Source organism: Dermacentor albipictus, unplaced genomic scaffold, assembly GCF_038994185.2.
Source record: "Dermacentor albipictus isolate Rhodes 1998 colony unplaced genomic scaffold, USDA_Dalb.pri_finalv2 scaffold_11, whole genome shotgun sequence".
Lineage (NCBI taxonomy): Eukaryota > Metazoa > Arthropoda > Arachnida > Ixodida > Ixodidae > Dermacentor > Dermacentor albipictus.
Window position 1 is genome coordinate 8,129,934 of NW_027225565.1, and position 19,699 is coordinate 8,149,632.

The window sequence follows — 19,699 nt, forward strand, 5'->3', positions numbered from 1 at the left end:
AGGATGTCTCGCAGTTGGTCGCCGTCGAACCGACTATATGGGGAGATGTAGGCGCCGATAGGGGGTGAAGGCCACTTTATTCTTTGTAATGCGGAGAGATAGAAAATAATGCAGAGAAAGGCAGGGAGGTTAACCAGAGGTAGTTCCGGTTGGCTACCCTGCGCAGGGGGAAGGGTTAAGGGGGATAAAAAGAGAAACAGAGTCGAAGGGGGAGAGAAAGAAAGAAAGGAAGACAAGCATGAACAAAGCGCGTACAGTACAGAGCGGTAGGGGGCGGCATTCTTAGAGTCTGTCGTGAAGCCCAGTGGACCGCAACAACCTTAATAGCGCGAGTAAGGCCTTCAACGCGGATGTTCTTTCGGAGCATTGACCTAAAGCTTTCAGTTCTGAAAGTGGACGATTGTCCAACTGGTCCAGTACTCTGCACATCACTTGTCTCTCAGCACTGTACCGCGGGCAGACACAGATAATGTGTGCTAGCGTCTCGTCGATGTAACATGTGTCGCACGTGGGGCTGTTAGCCATTCCTATGAGGAAAGCATATGAGTTTGTAAAGGCAACGCCTAGCCACAGACGGTAGAGCATGGTCTGTTCACGTCGTGGTAATGCGGAGACACACGTATTGGTTTCCATCATGAGGCTGTACCGAGTGGGGAATGTAAGTCAGTTCTTTACGCATGGAAACAATTACTTTGCTGGATTGCCCGCACGTCGACGCCATAAAGGCTTCGTATCCAGAGAGTCTTAGCGCTTTTGACACGTTCGGTTCACATATTACCACTACAGGAAATCGGTTCGTAAAAACGTATTGGGGGAAACATGAAATCCGTGATTTAAGTTCTCTGGTATTCCACGGAGTGAAGGCAGTGGAAGAGCCATTGTGCTTACGCAAGATTTGCAAGCACTAGGCTCAGGGCATCCAACACTTGCACTGCGCTTCGAGCTGTTGGCTTATTCGAGTTGCCCACAAGCGTGCGAATCGCATTTATCAAAGACTTGAGCATTGTTACAATTCGGCAGTCATGCTCCATCAGCTCATCTGGGTGAGGGGTGGAGCATTGTGGTGCCTCTCCTTGTTGGGGTTTTTCCACAGGGCTTATCCTTGGCAGTGGTGGCCATTCTTCATCCACGGCAACCTTTTCAGCTGCTCCGTTATCTATACGCTGTATGGCCACATTCTTCACTGGGGTTGGAGCATATTCAATGGCAAGAGACTTTGCGGTATGCGTATTCTTTATGCAGAGAGCAGAATTCTTTGATGAGCCTCTGCGACGCGAACGACGTCGCCTGACGTCAGCAGCTGCTTCACGATGAGACCGGTCCCTCACCATTTTCTTCAGGATGGAGAGTTCTCGCTTAACTCTAGGACATTCCTTTGATGAGGCATCGTGGGGCCCTTGACAGTTCGGACAGTTATAAATTTTTGGCTGGCAGTTGCCTGCAGAGTTTTGTGCGGGACGGTGGGAACATATAGCAGACATTCCACAGATGGCGCTCACGTGACCGAATTTCTGCCAGTTTCTGCACTGAAGCGGCTTGGGAACAAAGGGCCGGACAGCATGTCGGAAATGACCTACCTTCACATGCGATGGAAGGTGACTGCCGGCAGTCACCTCTAAAGACAATTTTCACGCATCTGGAAGTTCCGAGACGGGCCACCTGCAGTATGTGGGTCCCATGATTGGCAGGCTTTATCGAAAGTGGTAAATCCTCGCCTGAGATGGCTGCATCAATGTCATATATGACGCCTGTAGTAGCCTCTTTTCCCATCGGGATGATGGTACGGACGTTCATGTCACCGAGGACAGTGACCGCTCGCAGAGAATCTAACGCCGACGCTTGGGCGACGTCTACCGCGAAAACATTCTTCCGAGGGTTGACTCGTACGTCCTCAAAGCCCTTTGGCAACAGTGTCTGGAGTTCAACCGATGCAACTTGCCTGTTGAGGAACCTCATGTTGTCGGAGGGTAGCACAGGTAAGAAAAGGATGGTGTACTTCGGCGAACTCTGCGGAGTCCTCATAGTAGATGTGTCCACAGAGGCCCTAAGCATCCGCCGCTTTGCTTTCGGACTCAGGACGGTCACGTAGTCATCGTCGGAGCTGTCGGAGCTCTCGGTCTAGTCTATCAGGGTAGCCTCGCTGTCGCTCGAGAGACTGTTCCGCTTCCTTGAGGCTGCCGACGCGGGCGCCGCTACATCAGGTGGGATTGCGGATGGCTCCACTTCCATTCCCGTCGAGCAGGGAACAGTGTTCCCCGGAAGAAAGCGAGAATTACCACAAAATACTAATGACGGAGAACAAACCTGCATTAAGTAGGTGCTCGAGAGAGTGTGGGAGCCTGGTGACGAGAATGCACGACGAAATAGAGATACCACGAAGGTTAGAACATGCCCACATACTTTGCCAACCGTCTCACTAAACATGCACTTTCAAAATACTGCCCTCGCTAAAGATTATTTCGCTGTTAGGGTGCGCATTATTCGAGAAAACTTATCTTACGTACATATACGTACTGCGTAAGAGGCTAGCGTTCTGATATCATAAGAGCGCTTACTGACTGGTCGCCGTTCGGACATCCACCACTCATGATAGCTATCAGCACGATATCTCCGTCGCAGCCATTGCCCATCGCAGGCATTGTATGCGTAAAAAAAAGTTTCGCCAATACAGGCAGATACTTATTCATCTCGTAATATCACCTAAAGGGCTTTTAGGGGCAGGCATAAAAAAAAGGCGCACCGGCCGTGGTTGCTCAGTGGCTATGGTGTTGGGCTGCTGAGCACGAAGTCGCGGGATCGAATCCCGGCCACGGCGGCCGCATTTTGATGGGGGCGAAATGCGAAACACCCGTGTACTTAGATTTAGGTGCACGTTAAAGAACCCCAGGGGATCGAAATTTCCGGAGTCCTCCACTACGGCGTGCCTCATAATCAGATGTGGTTTTGGCACGTAAAACCCCATAATTTAATTTAGAAAAAGCGCTCCCGAACGTCCATTCGTGTGGCCACTCCGTGTCTATATATGTAACGTCGATCAGGGACCGTGCGTTATTTTACTTTCTTTAGATATTACATAATATGAATATGAACGGACAATCCCAGGTGCTAATAGCGGCGCCGCAGCCAACGGTAGATGCGCGAAACAAGGGCAAAATGAGGCAAATGTTTACAAAATGCTGTGTGTTCTCTTTAAGCCCACCTTGTACTAATGTGAGTGAGTCGTCAGCCTACGTGCTTTACCTGGCGGTGTCCGAATCCGAGATCAGCTAAAGATATGCGATAAGAAGGAAACAAGAAATCAGTTTTACGAGTACCCTACGATTACAGACAGCAAGAAAACGGGTATGAATTCAGGCAACGGTCTCAAATGCAGTGTGAATTCTCTCTCAATCACTCAGGGACATGCCGTAGGTAGCGTCTTGCGAAAACGTCAACAGCTTTCTCTAGACTTCTCTTTCTGACCCATGACATGAGTGGTTCAAGTCAGCGTTTCATAGCTTCTTTACAACTCATCGTTGAGTGCTTTTGACTCACTTGGATTTTTCCGGAGTCGGCGGAATCGGTGTCTGTGTTATACAGGATCACGCCCTGCGCCTCCTGGAGAGACAGCGTTGTTGGTGAGCCGTGTATCTTGCTTTACTAGTCAAACTAATCAACCCGTAGTTACTACAACGTATCCTTAATGGTTGTGGGCTTCATGCGTTTTTTATATAGAGGAACCACAAAGTTTTAGAGCGAAGCTTTCTTTGCCTCTTCCTTCGACTTTCCCACTGCTGCTGCTGCTGTGGCTGCTGCTGTCGCGCCCTCCGCGCAAGGGGTGTTTCAGAGCGTGTATATAGATGACAGGCGAGTAAAGGCTAAACCCCATGAGCGTGATTTTTTGCGCGACAGCGACGAGCGACGGCTTCGAGCGACGGATCGGACCGTCGCTTGAACAGATCGCTCGGTCTTGTTGCGCGATCGCTCGATTCTGCAAATCTAGAATTCGTCGCTCGTTGCCCGGAAGTGCTATGAGCGACTAGCCAACAGCGCGAAGCCGGAACTGGATGTACGTCACTCAAGCACTCAAGTACTACCGATTGTGGCACGGAACGAGCCAACGATTGAAGTTTTATAGTGCGAGGATAAGAACCTACTAGAAAACCTTCAGAAATATTTTATGCTGCTCTTAACAGTAAAACACAGCAACTTTACTTAATATAGCACGCGTCACGCTAGGTTCGGCACCTATGTTGCTGCCCTCGTACCGTCAACACCGGGGAGATGTCGCTCGAAGTCATCGCTCGCATGAGGTACGATTTGTAGGCGACGAGCGAACGCGACAGCCATCTCCATCGCTGTCGTTGTCGCGCGCAACATTGCTTTCATGGGGTTTATACTTGAGAGGAAAGGCAACGGGAGAAACTCATTTTCACCCCACCGCGTCGCATGTGCACAATGCCCTCTGGAGCACCCTGGCCATCTCCACGTTAGCCGCCCGATAGCTGTAATTGTATGTGACTCCCCTCAGATGCATTGCAAAAACTGTGGCGCTTCCCTTTCTACTAACGGGCGAGGCCAGAGGGGACGCAGATAGAACTGTAGAGAGGAGAAGGAGAGGGAGCGGAAGAGGCAGTTCCCATGTAAGAGAGGGAGGAGGTGACGTGAGAAGGCAAGGAAACCCCACTACTATACGACAGCGGTTGCGGGGAAACAGGATAAGCTTAAGTTCAAGGTGCGGTACAGTACGTTCCTGCGATTTCTGAAAAATAAGCACCATGCAAATATGTCAAGCGGACAGGTTACGCAGGGCGTGCAGAAACATTTAAGCGAACCGCTGAGTCAACACCACCTAGATAAGCGAAGTCCTGAGCGCTCGGCGAGCGATGTCACGGAGATGAGGCCGGCGGTGTGCTAGGGGATATGGGGTGAATGAAGGGATCGCGCCCTTATAGGCAAAGTTATATAGAACGCAGTTTTTTTAGGCATAGTTGAGCAGATGGTCCGCAGAGAACAGAGGGTGTTCCAAGATTATTTTATTTATTCAAAACTATTTACGGGTTGCATTATTAAAAAGCCCGTCCAAAAAGAAATGAAATGGTTCAACCTTAGGATGGAGAACGAATTTCCGGTAAATGATGACAGGTAGCATGGCTTATAATGAAAAGTCACAGTGCTGCCCTCTTCTTCAGAGTAGCTTCTTTGCCTTGCAGAATTCCACAGAATTCCAGCTTTTCTCTTCTTTACCTTAGCATTCGCACCCAATATTCTGTCATTGATCTTGCGGAAACGTGAACGCACGATTTTTCGGCCCCGATTTGTAATTGCTCCAGCAATTGGGCACGCAGCACTTATTAGGCATATCCTGGCATGAACGTAATGCACATTCCGCGGCAATGAAGGCTTGAGGGACACACAACGCCAATTGCAGCACAAGCGTACACTGTAAACGAAAATAAACCCACCTGGGAGTTTTTAACAGGTGATGTGCCCTAAAACCTCCGCTCCTCAAATATTTACTCCGATGTATGGGAGCAAAACAGCGCCATTCCCTCGTTTCACTCCGCTGGCTAGCTGCGGGAGTATTAGGGCGACATGACGCGATTTTACTCCGCTTAAAAATCTTGTTCTCCCGTGAAACTCCGACAGGGAGTTTTAAAAAACTCCCCTCCGCCGCACCAGATTGGTCACGTGGCGCTTCCCATGAGGCTGTGCGTCTCGGCAGCGACCGGGCGCGTTCGGCGGAGTCGGCAGTGCTCATGGCTGACGGTTTGTTTACATCTGTGAAGTGTCGTTCCGTGACAGCGTTCCGTCAATTTGTTTCCCGTATTTCCTTCCAGAAGATGTTATAGGCATGCCTGAAGCTCACTGTATCTCAGCTTCAAGTACGTTAGCTCTGATCACTTTGCTGACAATGACGAATGCAAGAGCAACGTTTTCAAGTGCGGAAAAAGGCTTAGGTATACCTCAAAGCTGCTCACTGGCTCATGATGTCGGTTCAGGTTCTGACTGTGTTTTCGTGCTCCGTGACCCTGGCTTGTGTTCTTCAGTACGTGAAATGCGACTTCTATGTCCTTTTGGGTACATGCTGACAACGTCCAGTGTGGTGTTTGAAAGGACCGCGTAGCAATGGCAACAGCAGCCACTGTTCGAGTGACGACATCCATGCTAGTCGCGTATGAATGGCGTACCCCAAGTTCGTTGCGGTGCTGTGTTGCCAGTGAGAAAGACCGGAGTGCAAGCAACTGTTTTTATGTATCTGTGAACGGATATCCTCGCCTGAAGAAAAACGGTAGGACTAAGTATGCGTACTGAAAATAAAGCTTCTTATTGAGCGATGTGAATCGAATTGTTATCGCGCATATAGGTTTTGGTCACGTCGTTGCTTCCGATATTGCATTAACATTACGCTCTATCCGAGACACTGATTTAGACGCATACCTGCTGGCTCCGAGTTTAAGGATTCCCTCGACAGTCCAGTGATGTAGCTCCTTTTCACAACCGAGAGAGATTGCTTGGACGCAAAGAAAGTAGTGCGGTGTATAAAATGTATGACTGCGCATTTTTAGGTGTTACGTCGGCTGCTGCGGGTCATGCTCACACGTAATAATTTCTTGCTACGCTACCAATATATCACAAAAATTTAATTTTGCTATGTAGCACACGCACTTACATTTTTCTTGCTTTCTGTAACTAACGCACTACTTTTCGGCCGCGTACGCCGGCAGTGTGCGAAGTCGCTTCAGCACTCAGAATCGCATGATAATTTTGAAAAATTACGTCATTAACTTTCTTTCTCTCACTATTCTGAATTAACAGTTTTGTGTTGATTAAGGTATACTGTTAATTTAAGAGAGGCAGATCTCGCATGAACGAGCATGTGAGTCGTAATTCTGAAAGCAGCGCAGCTGCCCCCTATGCGGTTTCGAGGCACACAGTATCGTGGCTATATAAACCGGCACCGTTGCTTCTAGAGTATCGCGTGTACGTGGGATGTGTTCCAAATTTCTGCATTGAGTGTTTCTGAAATGTTTATGTATGTCATGGTATATGTGCTTTCATTGACTTGCTTCGCCGAATTTGACGCGATCTCGCGTGCATATTTCGAAATTTGACCAGCAGCCTCTGCATGTAAACATGTTCGCGCAAACTCACGCGATGCCTCTTTTTATACTCCCGTTGCACCTCGAAAAAACTCCGTAAATTGCAAAGCAAAAAATAAAGAAAAGACATAAAAAACTCCCATAATTCCACGCAAGAATTCCGCTCGCACGGAGTAAAAATTCTACTCCGATCATACGGAGCATAATAAACTCCGAACCCGGGGGTCGCTAGAGGACAAGCAGTATACTCCCACCTCGGAGTTATTTCCGTTTACAGTGTAGAGACTACAGGCATGGTTTACGTTAAGAAAAAAAAGTGCGCTCGGAAGCATGTTGCAGCATGCCAGGACTTTTCTAACCCCGAAGCTATCCAAGCAGTGGCAGGGTTCCCGGAACTAATCGAATTGTTATCGCCGTCGTCGCCCACTCAGTGTGTTCCGCTTCTCATTTTCACCACAGGTGTGCCGCTAGTAGCTTCGTAGCACGCTGCGCGAAACTTCTATGTGGGCGTCTTTTGCGTTACGTAGCTCAAGGGGAGAGGGTACAGCCAGAAGGCCTTAAGTTCTCTAGAGGGTGTTGGCTGGGTCCAGGAGACACTATGGAAGCGGTCAACAGTCAAATCAACACTTCTGCGCCCGCCACTTGAGCTTAGCGGCTATGGCATTGCTAGAGGTCGTAGATTTGATCCCAATCGCAGCAGCCGCATTGCGACGGGGCGAAATAGAAAACGCACGTGCACTTAGATTTTGGGACACGTTAAAGAACATCACGATGCAAAAAATTAATCCGGAGTCCGCCACTACGGCTTGCCTCATAATACGAGTGTGGTTTCGGCACGTACAGCCCCATAATCCAAATCACGTTTAATACTTCTGCCACAATGCGATGTGCCGTGTGAGGAAATGACGACTCTCAACCCTCTCAGAGGTTATAAAATATGGCGCACAACAACGCCTCAAATAAACACCTCTCCCTGTGTGTTCTGTGTACTACGCAGACAAACAGCAGTGGTGCACGCAAGGTAACGTTTAACATCAACTCACCACTCTCGTACTAGCCTAAACGTTGAAGAAGTTAAGCTTTAGCTGTCAACATTGCCACTAATTATCGTCTGTCAAAGCATCCAGGACGGAACGCTTCGCTTACATCGATTCCCACGGTGCGTGGGATCTGCATGTTTCTTTTTTTATATAGGCGTCACCTGTGTGTGACAGCCTGCACGATCGCCTAAAACTCTTTGTACATTGCTTGAGCATCGTTCTGTGCTTACGGCAATGTATTTAGGAACCGGCTATTCTATAAGCTCTGCTGAGGGATAAAACGAAATCATTGAAAGATGCACAATGACGAGTCAGTGAAATTGCGCAAGCTATCGCGGTCATTTCACCGCACTCCAGGTGAAGGAAAACGCGATTTTCGCTTCGTATCCCCCCGCTCACAGCAGACCAGAACAAAAAGCTGCGAATGTGTGTGAAAAATGCTGACCCCAGGGCGGGACAAACCCCCGCTCAGCTTCCTAGATGTCGTCTGGAATGTGGAGCGACGTTTCCCAAATACTTTTCTCAGACAGGCTGTAAAGTAGCTCCGCTGATATCTTACTGCTGCTCAGTACGTTACTAAAACGCAAATTTCGAGGAGTGCTTCGTTGCGACGAAGGAAGCTTGTCAACTGTAGCAGGATTTGAGTACGGGCTAGTTGGTATTCTATTGTTTCAAACATCACTTGTGGCAAAAAAAAATAAGAACAACACTCCGCGCACGCGTACGAACTATGAGCAACGTTTGATTGCACACTACTCTTAAGTTCAAAAAAGCTGTTTTAGACAGTAAACAGACCGAGACCAAGAATGAGCTGGATACCAACGAATGAAGAAAGTTATCGAAACTTATTTCGTCAGGTCAATTCGCATGCATTAAAGTGCCTTCTGTTCTGGTGAGTGAAAGAAGAGGCTGATTTTAAGTTAACGCAAAAATGACTGACGGCATCAACAGGCGCACTATAAAGCGTCGTTGTACCGACGTAACGATTGCCCACGGGTGCGGTGCACCTCGTTGTTTCGCTCTAGTAAACGATTGACAGTTGCGCTTCGCCTTTTATTTCTTTACATTAAAATTAAATTATGGGGTTTTACGTGCCAAAACCACTTTCTGATTATGAGGCACGCCGTAGTGGAGGACTCCGGAAATTTCGACCACCTGGGGTTCTTTAACGCGCACCTAAATCTAAGTACACGGGTGTTTTCGCAATTCGCCCCCATCGAAATGTGGCCGCCGTGGCGGGGATTCGATCCCACGAGCTTGTGCTCAGCAGCCTAACACCATAGCCACTCAGCAACCACGGAGGGTCCTTCTGTTTCTTTGTGTTCTTTCCTGGTATTCTATGTGGTTCCGTAATATTAGCGCACCATTTCAGCTCACGTCTGACGAATTAATCCGCGTTAATCTTTCAAATCAAAAGGCCGCGCATAGTGGTGGACTCAGGAATAGTCGCCGCCACGTGGGATTCTTTACAGGGCCCCTCACGAGGTCTGACCGTTACGAGCTGACAAGCGCAGAGCATACATTGCTCGATAACGATCGTGTCTGCAAAGTATTCCATCGCTACGCGCCGCGGAAAGATCCGAAATCTCAAACCGAACGCCGTTTTCCCTTCTCCTCGCGGCCGCCGCGCTCCAAGGCGGAGGATGACATACACGTGCTAGTGCGCCTACGTACACGTGTTTGCACTGTGACGTCGCTCGCAGTGACACGTGACTTCGAGAATTATTGAAGGCAACATCTGTTATTTGTGTGATCTGTCGCTTGAATTGAAGCTTAGAGAAATAATAAAACACACAAACCGAATGTCTGCATGATTTTTCTTCCCACCGAAGCAAGAGAGATGTACTTCCGATTCGTCTGCTTGTTCCCACGCCGTGCGGTCACGCGCGCAGACATCGAAACTATGTCATTTTCTACCGTGTTCCAGCGCGGGATCATGCTCTGTGACCCGCTTGTGTCTGTCTCAGTAATCGTGTAGAAGACTTACACCGCTAGTCAGGTGTCCTCGTGCAGAGCGCGCAAAATCGTGCGCTGTGCGAAACGAGACAATTAAAACAGCTCGCGCACGACGCCATCAGCGGATATGCGCCTCGCTGCAAGAAGGCGAGGAGTAAAAAAAATGAAGGCGGAGCATGTGACGTATGCGTCACGCGATCCTCGAGGTCTGGTATGAGAGAACGTAGGGAAGCAATTTCGCTTGCGGAGGCTAGACGGGGCGAATGTAGAGAGTGTCTCACTTGGCAGTGAAGCTCGCCTCCTGAAATCATGGGTTCACAGCACTGAAATATTTCTATCTCAGCTATGAATGAGCCGATATGAAAAAAAAAAGATGCGGCAGAACGCTCCCTAGAGGACACGTAACAGCTTCCAGCGTATAACCGAAATTTGCTATGTGGCCTAGTGAGAGGCCCTTTAACGTGAACCTGAATCTAAGACGAGGGTTTCTGCGTTCCGCCCCCATCGAGCTCGCAACCTTGTGCTCGGCGGCAGGACGCCACAGCCAATGAGCCAGCCCGACGGCTGTCTACCTTTACTGAACTAAAACAACGAATGCTCTGGAAACACTATAAACCGGCGGTTACTCTGTCGTTTTCTCTACTGTAGCTAAGCAGAAACACAGGTTGGTGCCTTGCGGTCATTTTGTTTATTGTATCTATTTTAGGTCTCTTTCCACTTTGGGTTTGTTGCGGGCGAAGGTGTCACGCCGTGAGGGCGACGTAACACCTTCGGGCGAGTGTGTCACGTCGTTGCCTCTACTTTTCTTCTAATGCGCAAGCATTCTAGGGCGACTCACCCAGGAAACATGTCCGTTGTTCCGTCCGTAACGCGTTACAGAAGGCGCTCCACAAAGAAAATGATGGGAAGAAAAACGTTTGTGGTGGTGAGTTTCGAGCTTACGACCCCGCGTTCAGAATCCCGAGACTCTTACCCACTGGGCGAAACACCTACGCTCGCAGAAGGCGAATATATCTGAACTATTTGAATGTGTTGTAACGCGCAACACAGACAGATAAGCAGTCACTGAGTTGATAAGAATGGTGAGGAGTGATTATAGACTATATGGGTCTGATCGGAGTTGATAAAGGTTCGACAGGGATGCATAAGGTGCTAAAGAGCGGTAAGGGCTTATGATGGTCGAAGCAATTTTGATAAGGTTGAATAGGACTGATGAGAGTTGCTAAGAATCGGATCAAGTTCGATAAACTTGATAAGTCCCGATAACGATCGGATCGAGTCCGATATCTCTCGTTATCAACGAGAGATAAGGGTTGATAAGGGTCGGATCATGTCCCATAAGGTTGATGAGGACAGAAAAGAATGGATAAGGGTCGGAGCGATTCCGATAAGGTTGATAACGACTGATAAGGGTTTATATTGGTCGGATCAAGAGCCAGAACATTACAAGGCCAATAAAGCACACATTTAGTGAACCGCCTACTGCTTCGTCAATCGCGGTAGACAACATGCGTCGCGTCGTATGCGTGGAGATGAACAAGTGGCACAATGCTTATACATACTTAGACAAGTTGACTGGAGTTTCTGCATAATTTTCTTGTTGCGCTTCGCTTCATCACTGTCATTTTTTAGTGAACTTGTGATCTTCTAGCAACGCTGTAATATTTTAGTGAGTATTTTCGCATAAGTGTTGCTGTATGTCACAGGCCGCGTCCGTGTCGTGGTGATGTAACTAAGGTCCAGATGTATTGCTTTCAAAACCCAGAGGATATACTGCTTCGAATCTTAAAGTTAATTCACAAATATTCTTTATTTCTTCTTTTACGATTTCAACATCACCAATTCTTATATTTAGCCGCAGGAACTCATTATGTTTTCACGAAACAATTATCGAGGAAATGTTAATTATAGAAAAAACTTCAACCATCTGCAGGTGATACGCGTACATTATTCGTTGGTTTTCCGAGTTTGCTAACCATTGTTCGCGGGCGTGCTTAAAATTACCACTGCATTGTAAACCGCTTCCCTTAACAGAAAGCATGGGACTTGTTAAAAGCCCACAAACTGCGCTCCCGAAATCACGTTCGTCTCAGAAGCAGCATAATTTTATTTGTCGTACTGTCAATATTGGCGAAAGTACTGGGAACGGTACGGACGGAAAAGTCTAAACCTCAGAGTCAACGAAAGCATTCATGCGAAGCGTTACTGAAGGCACAGAGCAAGGCAAAGATAACCGCCAGTCGCAAAACGAATGCAGAACATTTTCCTGCGGGAGTCTTGCAGTATGTCGTCGCTGCATACAAGGCTGTACCACTTTTGTGAGGGCCTCAGGTCGTCCAGCGACCACATAGGCGATGAAGGGCGTCCAGTGAAGGTCTCCGCATGTTTGTAGGCCACGAAGGCTTCATTTCATACGAAGGGTAATTTGAGTGCATGGGTGTTCTTTTATCTTTCGCACGCTAAAATGCGGCCGCAGCATTCCCCCATCAAAACTTTGGCGCACCACGGCCTCAGCCATGGTGTAATTGTGATCGATGCTAAAGTGTTCAGCGCCTTAGCCGCGAAACAGTAGTGGTGGGCACAGTCAAGCCCGTTTTCTTTTTTTTATTATTTTGATAGCACACATTTTCTTTATGACCTAGCAAGGTTTCGCATAAGAACAATCCTTTTTGCATGGCCTTCCGACCCTTGTCATTTCATCAACCACTAGAAGCAGTGAACAAGACTGGTGTTCGCTTCAATGCCCTGCACTGTACACTGCTCAGTAACTGTTATCACTCGTGCCTCTGAAAGCGGGTTGATCCATACACCAAGCGTCGGTCAATATTCCATGAGGCTTCGACACCACCACGCGCCGGACACGTGCAGCAGGTACACACGAAGAGCTGCGAACAGCATGTATACTTATCAAAGTCATTACGGACAACACACACACGCACACACACGCACACACACGCAGTGCACATGACAATGATTAGGAGGCCGTTCATCTTGTGCAGCCTCGATTAGTGAGACGAATGGGCCGCCGACCAGTGGTAAATTGGAAGTAGGGAACTAGGTTAAAATGAATGCGAAATTAATATTTCTCTAGAGGGACGAGTCGGCCGTCGACAAGAAAGAGTTGCAAGGTGACAGCCTAGAGGGTGCTTCTGAATGGCGTCGACAAGAAAGGGTAAACTATTTCTTGTCGACGACCGACTCTTCGCTTTTCCCGAAAGTGTATAAAACCGCCACGCCATTCAGAAGCATTCTCTAGGCTGTGACCTTATGTACATACATACATATGCATATATTTACGCATATCTGCCTGCCATCTGTAACACCGTCCTGCGTAATAAGAACGATCGATTTGAATCAGAACAACATTCATTTGGGCTAGATGGTGCATACTTGAACTAAGAAAGAGCTACGCCAACTAAGACAATCACGAGTGGGAGGTGTCAGAATTGTAGTCGAGCATGAACTATGTGGTAGCGGGCCCATGCCGTCGTCCAACTCACTCACGCTTAGGACGTGGTTGTAGGGAGGAACTTGCTCTCATCGAGAACTAGGGGTACAGGATTTATATACATATTTACATTAAAACAACAGATACATTCGACAGGCTAGCGTGACTCCCAAATTGAGCACGCAAGACGAAGCATACAGCACACGAGCACAAAGCTCCAAGCACCCTACTTCTAGTAGGTTTCAGAGTGCAGTCCGCGGAAGTGAAAGTGCTGGCATACGCGGATGACATCGCGTTGTTTTGTCGGGATAAAGAAAGCATCGAAATCGCGGTCGCAGAGGCTTTATCATACTGCAGAATGACAGGCAGTGCTATCAACTTTGATAAATCCCTAGGGGTATGGATCGGCAACTGGGAAGATCATCCGAGTACGTTTGCAAATATCCGCTGGACAGTCACGCCGGCAAAGTACCTGGGGGTGCCGCTTGAGCACTACCGTGACGCCGTTGATTACTGGAATGCCGAAACTGAAAGGGTTCGTGAAGGTACACTTAAATGGGGAGGCCGCAGTTTCTCTATGTTTGCTCGTGCGACAGTGTGCAACCTTTTTGCCGTTGCCAAAATTTTTTACGTGCTGCAAGCGTTGTGCATGTCAAGGGCTAACATACAACGTTTACACAGAGTACTCGCAGTGTTTGTATGGGGTTCAAGCTGGGAGCGCACCAGTCACACTAATCTCTTTCGTTCGGTTAAAAATGGAGGATTAGGTCTGGCACATTTGTTCATTAGGCAGATTGTGTCGAGGCTTGTTTTCTTACGGGACCAAAATGACCCATTTTTATTAACTATGTTTCAAAGAACGCTGAGCGAAGCTATACCTGAGTTTATTGTATCGTCACATCGGTGCAGTCAAGGCAGAGCGCGTGGTTTCCTAAAAGAGGTAGTCTTGGCTTTTCAGCTGTTAAAGGTTCGGTTCTCCATGGAATACGTAAGTAGGGTACCACGAAAGCGCTTATATAAGGACCTGCCAGACACAATGTTGCCGGTGCCATTGTATCGCTCGATGTTCTGCATTGGACCTGAAAAGGACGTACTAAAAAGAGTAAAACGAATGCCAGTACGCCCGTCGGTAAAGCCCTTCTTTTTCCAGCTCCACACAAATACCTTACCTGTGAAACCGTGGCTAGATGAAAAAGGTCTTTCCGTGCCTTGGAGCGTCAACTGTTTACTATGCCGGAAACCCGAAACAATAGAACACATTTTTCTTGACTGCTGGGATGCTGTGTTTCATTGGGACATCTTACAGAGAACACTAAAGAAGGACTTGCTGATTACACCATATGGGATTCGTTTCTTGCCTACTCTAAATGAAGACAAAGTACCCTATGACATGTTCATGCTGGTGTCCTTACATAGTTTATGGAAAACTAGAATGGCCGTGAGACATGCCGAAGTAAATGCCCGGCCTGTTAGAGAATACTTCATTGAAAGCATTTGTCATATTAAGGAAATGTATAATTTGCAAAAAGAAAAACCAACATGGCTCAGTGTGATGACTGAGCTAGCGAATTTCAAGCGTTTTTAGCCCTGTGACTGCCAACCAATGGCAGAGATGTTGTCGTGACCGTTGTCTGTTGTTAAAATGTCTTGTTTTGTAGCCTTGTTGCCATGTCGGTAATAAAAAAAAGGGGTGCTTTTAAGCAGCCGAGAAACTGCTGCTTAAAAATCCTCTGTCCTCCCTAGATCCCTAGGGGAGGGAAAACCACTGTCCAACCTTCGTCCAATCGGACCATCCACAGTCGTTGGGGCGTAGTCAACCCGCCTTTGAAGGGGGAGGGTTCACACACTCACATACGCACTTTGGATTCCCAGAACCCGAGTTGAGGTGGTCACGCCTGACCCCAGCCGGCGCCTCTTACTTTCAGAGCTTACTTTCTCCGGTAGTTGCCACGAGTGTCAGCAGACTGTGACGAATCCTGGGGCCCGAGGGAAAACGTACCGCAAAGCACCCTTTTGTTAGAAAAGCTCTTCTTAGTGCAAAAGGACCATGAAGGCCACGGCAAATCAACCAACAAAACATGGTCCGCCAAACCTGGCCAGCCCTGCTGCCGTCGCCGACTCTCCGAAGAAGGCGCATGGTGGATTAACGTTGCCGTAGTCTCCAGTTCTCCGAAGGATGTTCATGGTCGGTTAGCGCCGTCGTCTTCGCCGGTTCTCTGAAGGACGCCGCCCCCGCGGGTCGATCGAAGCCCCTGAAGCGGGCTGAGATAGCTTTGCAGGGCAGTACCTCTGCAGGCCGATCGTAACAGAGGACGACACAGGACAAGTGCAATCCTGTGTCGTTCTCTTCCTCGTGATTGTCTAAGTTAGCGCTGTACTTTCCTAGTTCAACTCGATTTGAAAAAAAACCGCTTGGCATTGGCATCTCACACGTGCCCGTGAAAACTTTCCGCATGAGATACGAGACTTTCCCTGGATTTTCCAACCTTGAAGCCACACGCCGGCACTTTTATGCGCCTCGTGGCTGGGATCGGTCTATGGCTATAATTACTACGCATCACGGAGACGGCGTATTTCTTGTTCTAAGCGTGATTGTCTCTGTTTGGGTTAAATGCGACGTCATTTTCATGCGCTATAACGAAAATCCACGAACAGGCGAGTGACGTTTCGGAAGCGTTGCGGAAACTCGGCTTGTTCCAGCTGGTACCTTCGAAGGTGGCCATGATTACCCTAAAGGCAAGCGCGCTGTAGCTGACGCAGTGGAGGGAAGAGTTGGCAGTGTCAAAGAAGCGAAGCTGAGCTGTACTCCTAGTGTTCGTCGCAGCAGTCATTAGCAGTTTCAACACACACAGTTGATACACAATGGTGATCTTGTTTACATCGTTTATTGCGGCGAGTTCTCAGGCTCAGCAGATTCTATCCACTTCAAGACGCGTCTGTGGCGCAGCGCTGTAATAATATTCCTTTACCTTCACTGCCTAGCGTATTCTCATTAAATTTTAGCAGCATTAACTGTGGAAGCTATAGAACTTACGTAGTTAACCAGCATCTTTGCACTCGCAACAGCGGTTCGAGTTTGTCCCGTTCTTTGGACGTACTGAATCGTTCGCCGGGCAGAAGGCGGGTGCCGGCAAGTTGCAGGCATCATCCTCGTGAGGGCTCGCACTTTCGTTTTCAAAGTAAACTGAAACAGCGCGGCTAAACAGGGACAGTGACGCGAACACGCACCAGGTGCTCAAAATGCACCTGTATATTTATTGGAAAACGCCAGCCTTCTGTACTCATGGTGCATGCGCGTTGTTGAACTGGACACAGACTAAAAGAATGGTGTTATTTCAGTAAAATACTATTGGACGTAAACGCTTGTTCTATAGTGCGTGTTTTATTCTTTGTCCTTGTTGCGCTCTTTCAGCTAAACCTTGGCCTGACTGAGGCATTTATAACGGTAGCCGTTATGGCCTAGTTGCCTATAGACATTGGATGTACGACGCTATTGTACATAACTGGCACAACTGGAGTAGTAGGCTTTAAAGAGGAGGAAGCTCTATCCCTAGTCCATGACGTAAGTCGTCGTCTCGTCACGTGCTGTTGTTGTTGCTTTAGTCAGGGCTGGTTACCGATGTTCGTGGCACTATTTGGGACCCTCTAAAACTTTTATAAATGGGCAGGTTTGTATAGATTTCATTGGTGCAAAGCTGAAAACAGAAGGAACGTCGGGACATTTTCACAAATGGTAACCGGTCATCATCAATACCTTCGCTCTTCGTCTTTCACGACTCGCTGCATATTTATTTATTTATTTATTTATTTATTTATTTATTTATTTATTTATTTATTTATTATGCCTCAAAGGCCCCAGAGATTGGGTATTACATGAGAGATGAGATTAGTTTAACAAAACAGTGATTCGAGAGCAGGCTTGAAGTGATGAGCGTCGGAGTGGTGCGTGACATCGGCAGATAGACCGTTCCAGTCCCTGCCGGTTTCCACAAAAAATGATAGCAGGATACACGGCTTTGTTGTGGTTAATGCGGCTGGACTGACGATGAGCTGGTAATATAGCTGAAATGTGGAGTGGTTTACTACGAGCGACGGCCCAGTTTTCTTTTTCGCCAGACACGTATGTCCACCTCTGTCTCGACCTCCCTAGCAGAAGGACCTCCTGGAGTTAAACCGCCGGGTAGCTCTAGACTACATGTATCTTCACAGTGTGAAGTGAAGCGTGGGGACAATGTGTTTATTGAAGAGACCACAGTTCATTCGCGTCCATATTGCAAGAGGTTCCATAAAAAGGCTAGTTCCCAGGAGCGAGCTTCGAGTCCACTCCGAGCTCTTCGCCGTCTTTCTTTTACCGGCGCACATTTCTAATCAGGATATTCGAATTTGAGGTCTTCTTCAGTGAGCTCTTGCCACGCCGCATTCGGTGAATCACCATCACCGGGAAGGTGCGAAGAGAAAGGATTAAAAACGGAAAATGCGACCTATATACTGGGCGAGACCAGGCGCTCACTTATAGAGAAAAGGACATCGCAGTGAAAAAAAATGGCTGTGGCTTAGGTAAGGTTAAGCCCAGGATGCGAAGCATACTAGCCTTTATTTTAGTTGTTGAACCACTGTTTAGCCTGGTGAACTGCTGTTACTTGGCTATATTTGGTTCGGCTAGACGAAGAAACAACTCATGCATTACTGCTTCGCCTTCAAGAGTGGAACGCGACAGCGTTCCCGTCGACCCGCCAAGGGGTGTAAGACAATGGGCTACAGGGCAGCGACTACGCGCCCCGCATTGGACGCGGTGAGCGTCGAGCAAAGCAGCGTTCGGCGCGGCAACGAAATGTGCGCCTGAGCAAGAGACGCACGCCTTAGAAACAGCTCGTTTCTAAGGCAACACCGCATTCACTAGAGGCGCTTTTGTACCGCTTTGAAGCATCGTACTCGTGGCTCAGTGGTAGCGTCTCCGTCCCACACTCCGGAGACCCTGGTTCGATTCCCACCCAGCCCGTCTTGCAAGAGTTGAGCCAAAGCCACTTCTCCTCTGTCGTGACGTCACGGTGTCACGTGGTTTCATGGCGACACCGCCGCGCCTGAGGAGCTGGGTTGAGCTCTCGTAATATGCTTCGCATAAAAAAAATATTTATACAAAGGAAAACCCTCGAAGTGGCGAAGGCTAATTTGATGCCCGACTCGGTGCCTCGCGGTCTGGCACGCAGATACATAATTGCGACGCGAGTTGCGCCTCACTTCCCTTTGCTTTTCATTTTCTCCAGTTTCGTTGAAACGAGGCATGCGTCACCCGGAGTGTTTGTCTGCGACTGTGGGGACAGCACGTGCGCACAAGGTCGCCGCTGCCTGCTCGCCCTTCTCGCGTTCGCAGATCGCCGCCGACTGTGCACGTGAGAAGCGCGCAGCGGCTGAATCGCCGCGAGGCATCGCACCACGAGGTGTCCCGTAGCAGGTCCATGTAACTTCGCCACATCCACCGGCAAGATTAGTTCGCGAATCGACGGCGCAAAAAAAAAAACTAATAATAAATAAATACGTTGACAGTGGGGGAATACTGAGACCGAAGCCGCCACAATCCTGCTTGCCCTTCACGACAGACTTTCCACGAAAGAACAAAACAAAATGGTGTTCGCTCATCATGCAAACTGCACTGGGATTCTTATTGAAGATGCCTTCTGGATGGAGATATGTTATTATAGTGGTGGTCGTGATGGGCATGCTTGAGCCTGTTCGTCGTGAAGGCAAAGTATCTAGTGCCATACTGTCGGAACCGCTAAGCTGCTCATTCTCCATGTGCGCAATTCAGTGGCTAGCTCCTTAATCTTTCAAGAAATAAATAAATAAGGTTTACCTAATAGTCGGTCACGTACTTTGTTTCACTAATCTAACGATTATGCGTACTTTATAATAGTGCTGGTCATAGTCTTCAACCATAGCGCTATGCCCTCCCCCACCCCCACCCCTTGTTCCACAGCTGTTATTTCTTTGAACCAGTCTTCCGGTCGTAGACAACAATAACAAAAGAGTGCTTTTTTGTTGGCTTTGCATAAACGAGTACAGATACATGTAGCGCTCGCGTTAACATGGTGATTTCGCTACCAACGTTGCTCTTGTCCGGTCGGAAGCTTGGCTCTTTTTGTTCGAAGAACTCCTCGAGGCACCTACAGTTTACG

At 48.3% G+C, this 19,699-nt stretch overlaps 2 protein-coding genes across 5 annotated transcripts in view; both read left to right on the forward strand.

Moving 5' to 3' along the window:
* LOC139051238 (nose resistant to fluoxetine protein 6-like) overlaps positions 1–19,699 on the forward strand; it is a 267,535-nt gene that overhangs the window by 103,155 nt on the left and 144,681 nt on the right. The gene's annotated exons all lie outside the window — the stretch shown is intronic.
* On the forward strand, positions 14,104–15,141 carry LOC139051242 (uncharacterized). Its single transcript, XM_070528231.1, has one exon. The coding sequence runs from the start codon at positions 14,104–14,106 to the stop codon at positions 15,109–15,111; it is 1,008 nt and encodes a 335-aa protein (XP_070384332.1). The 3' UTR covers positions 15,112–15,141.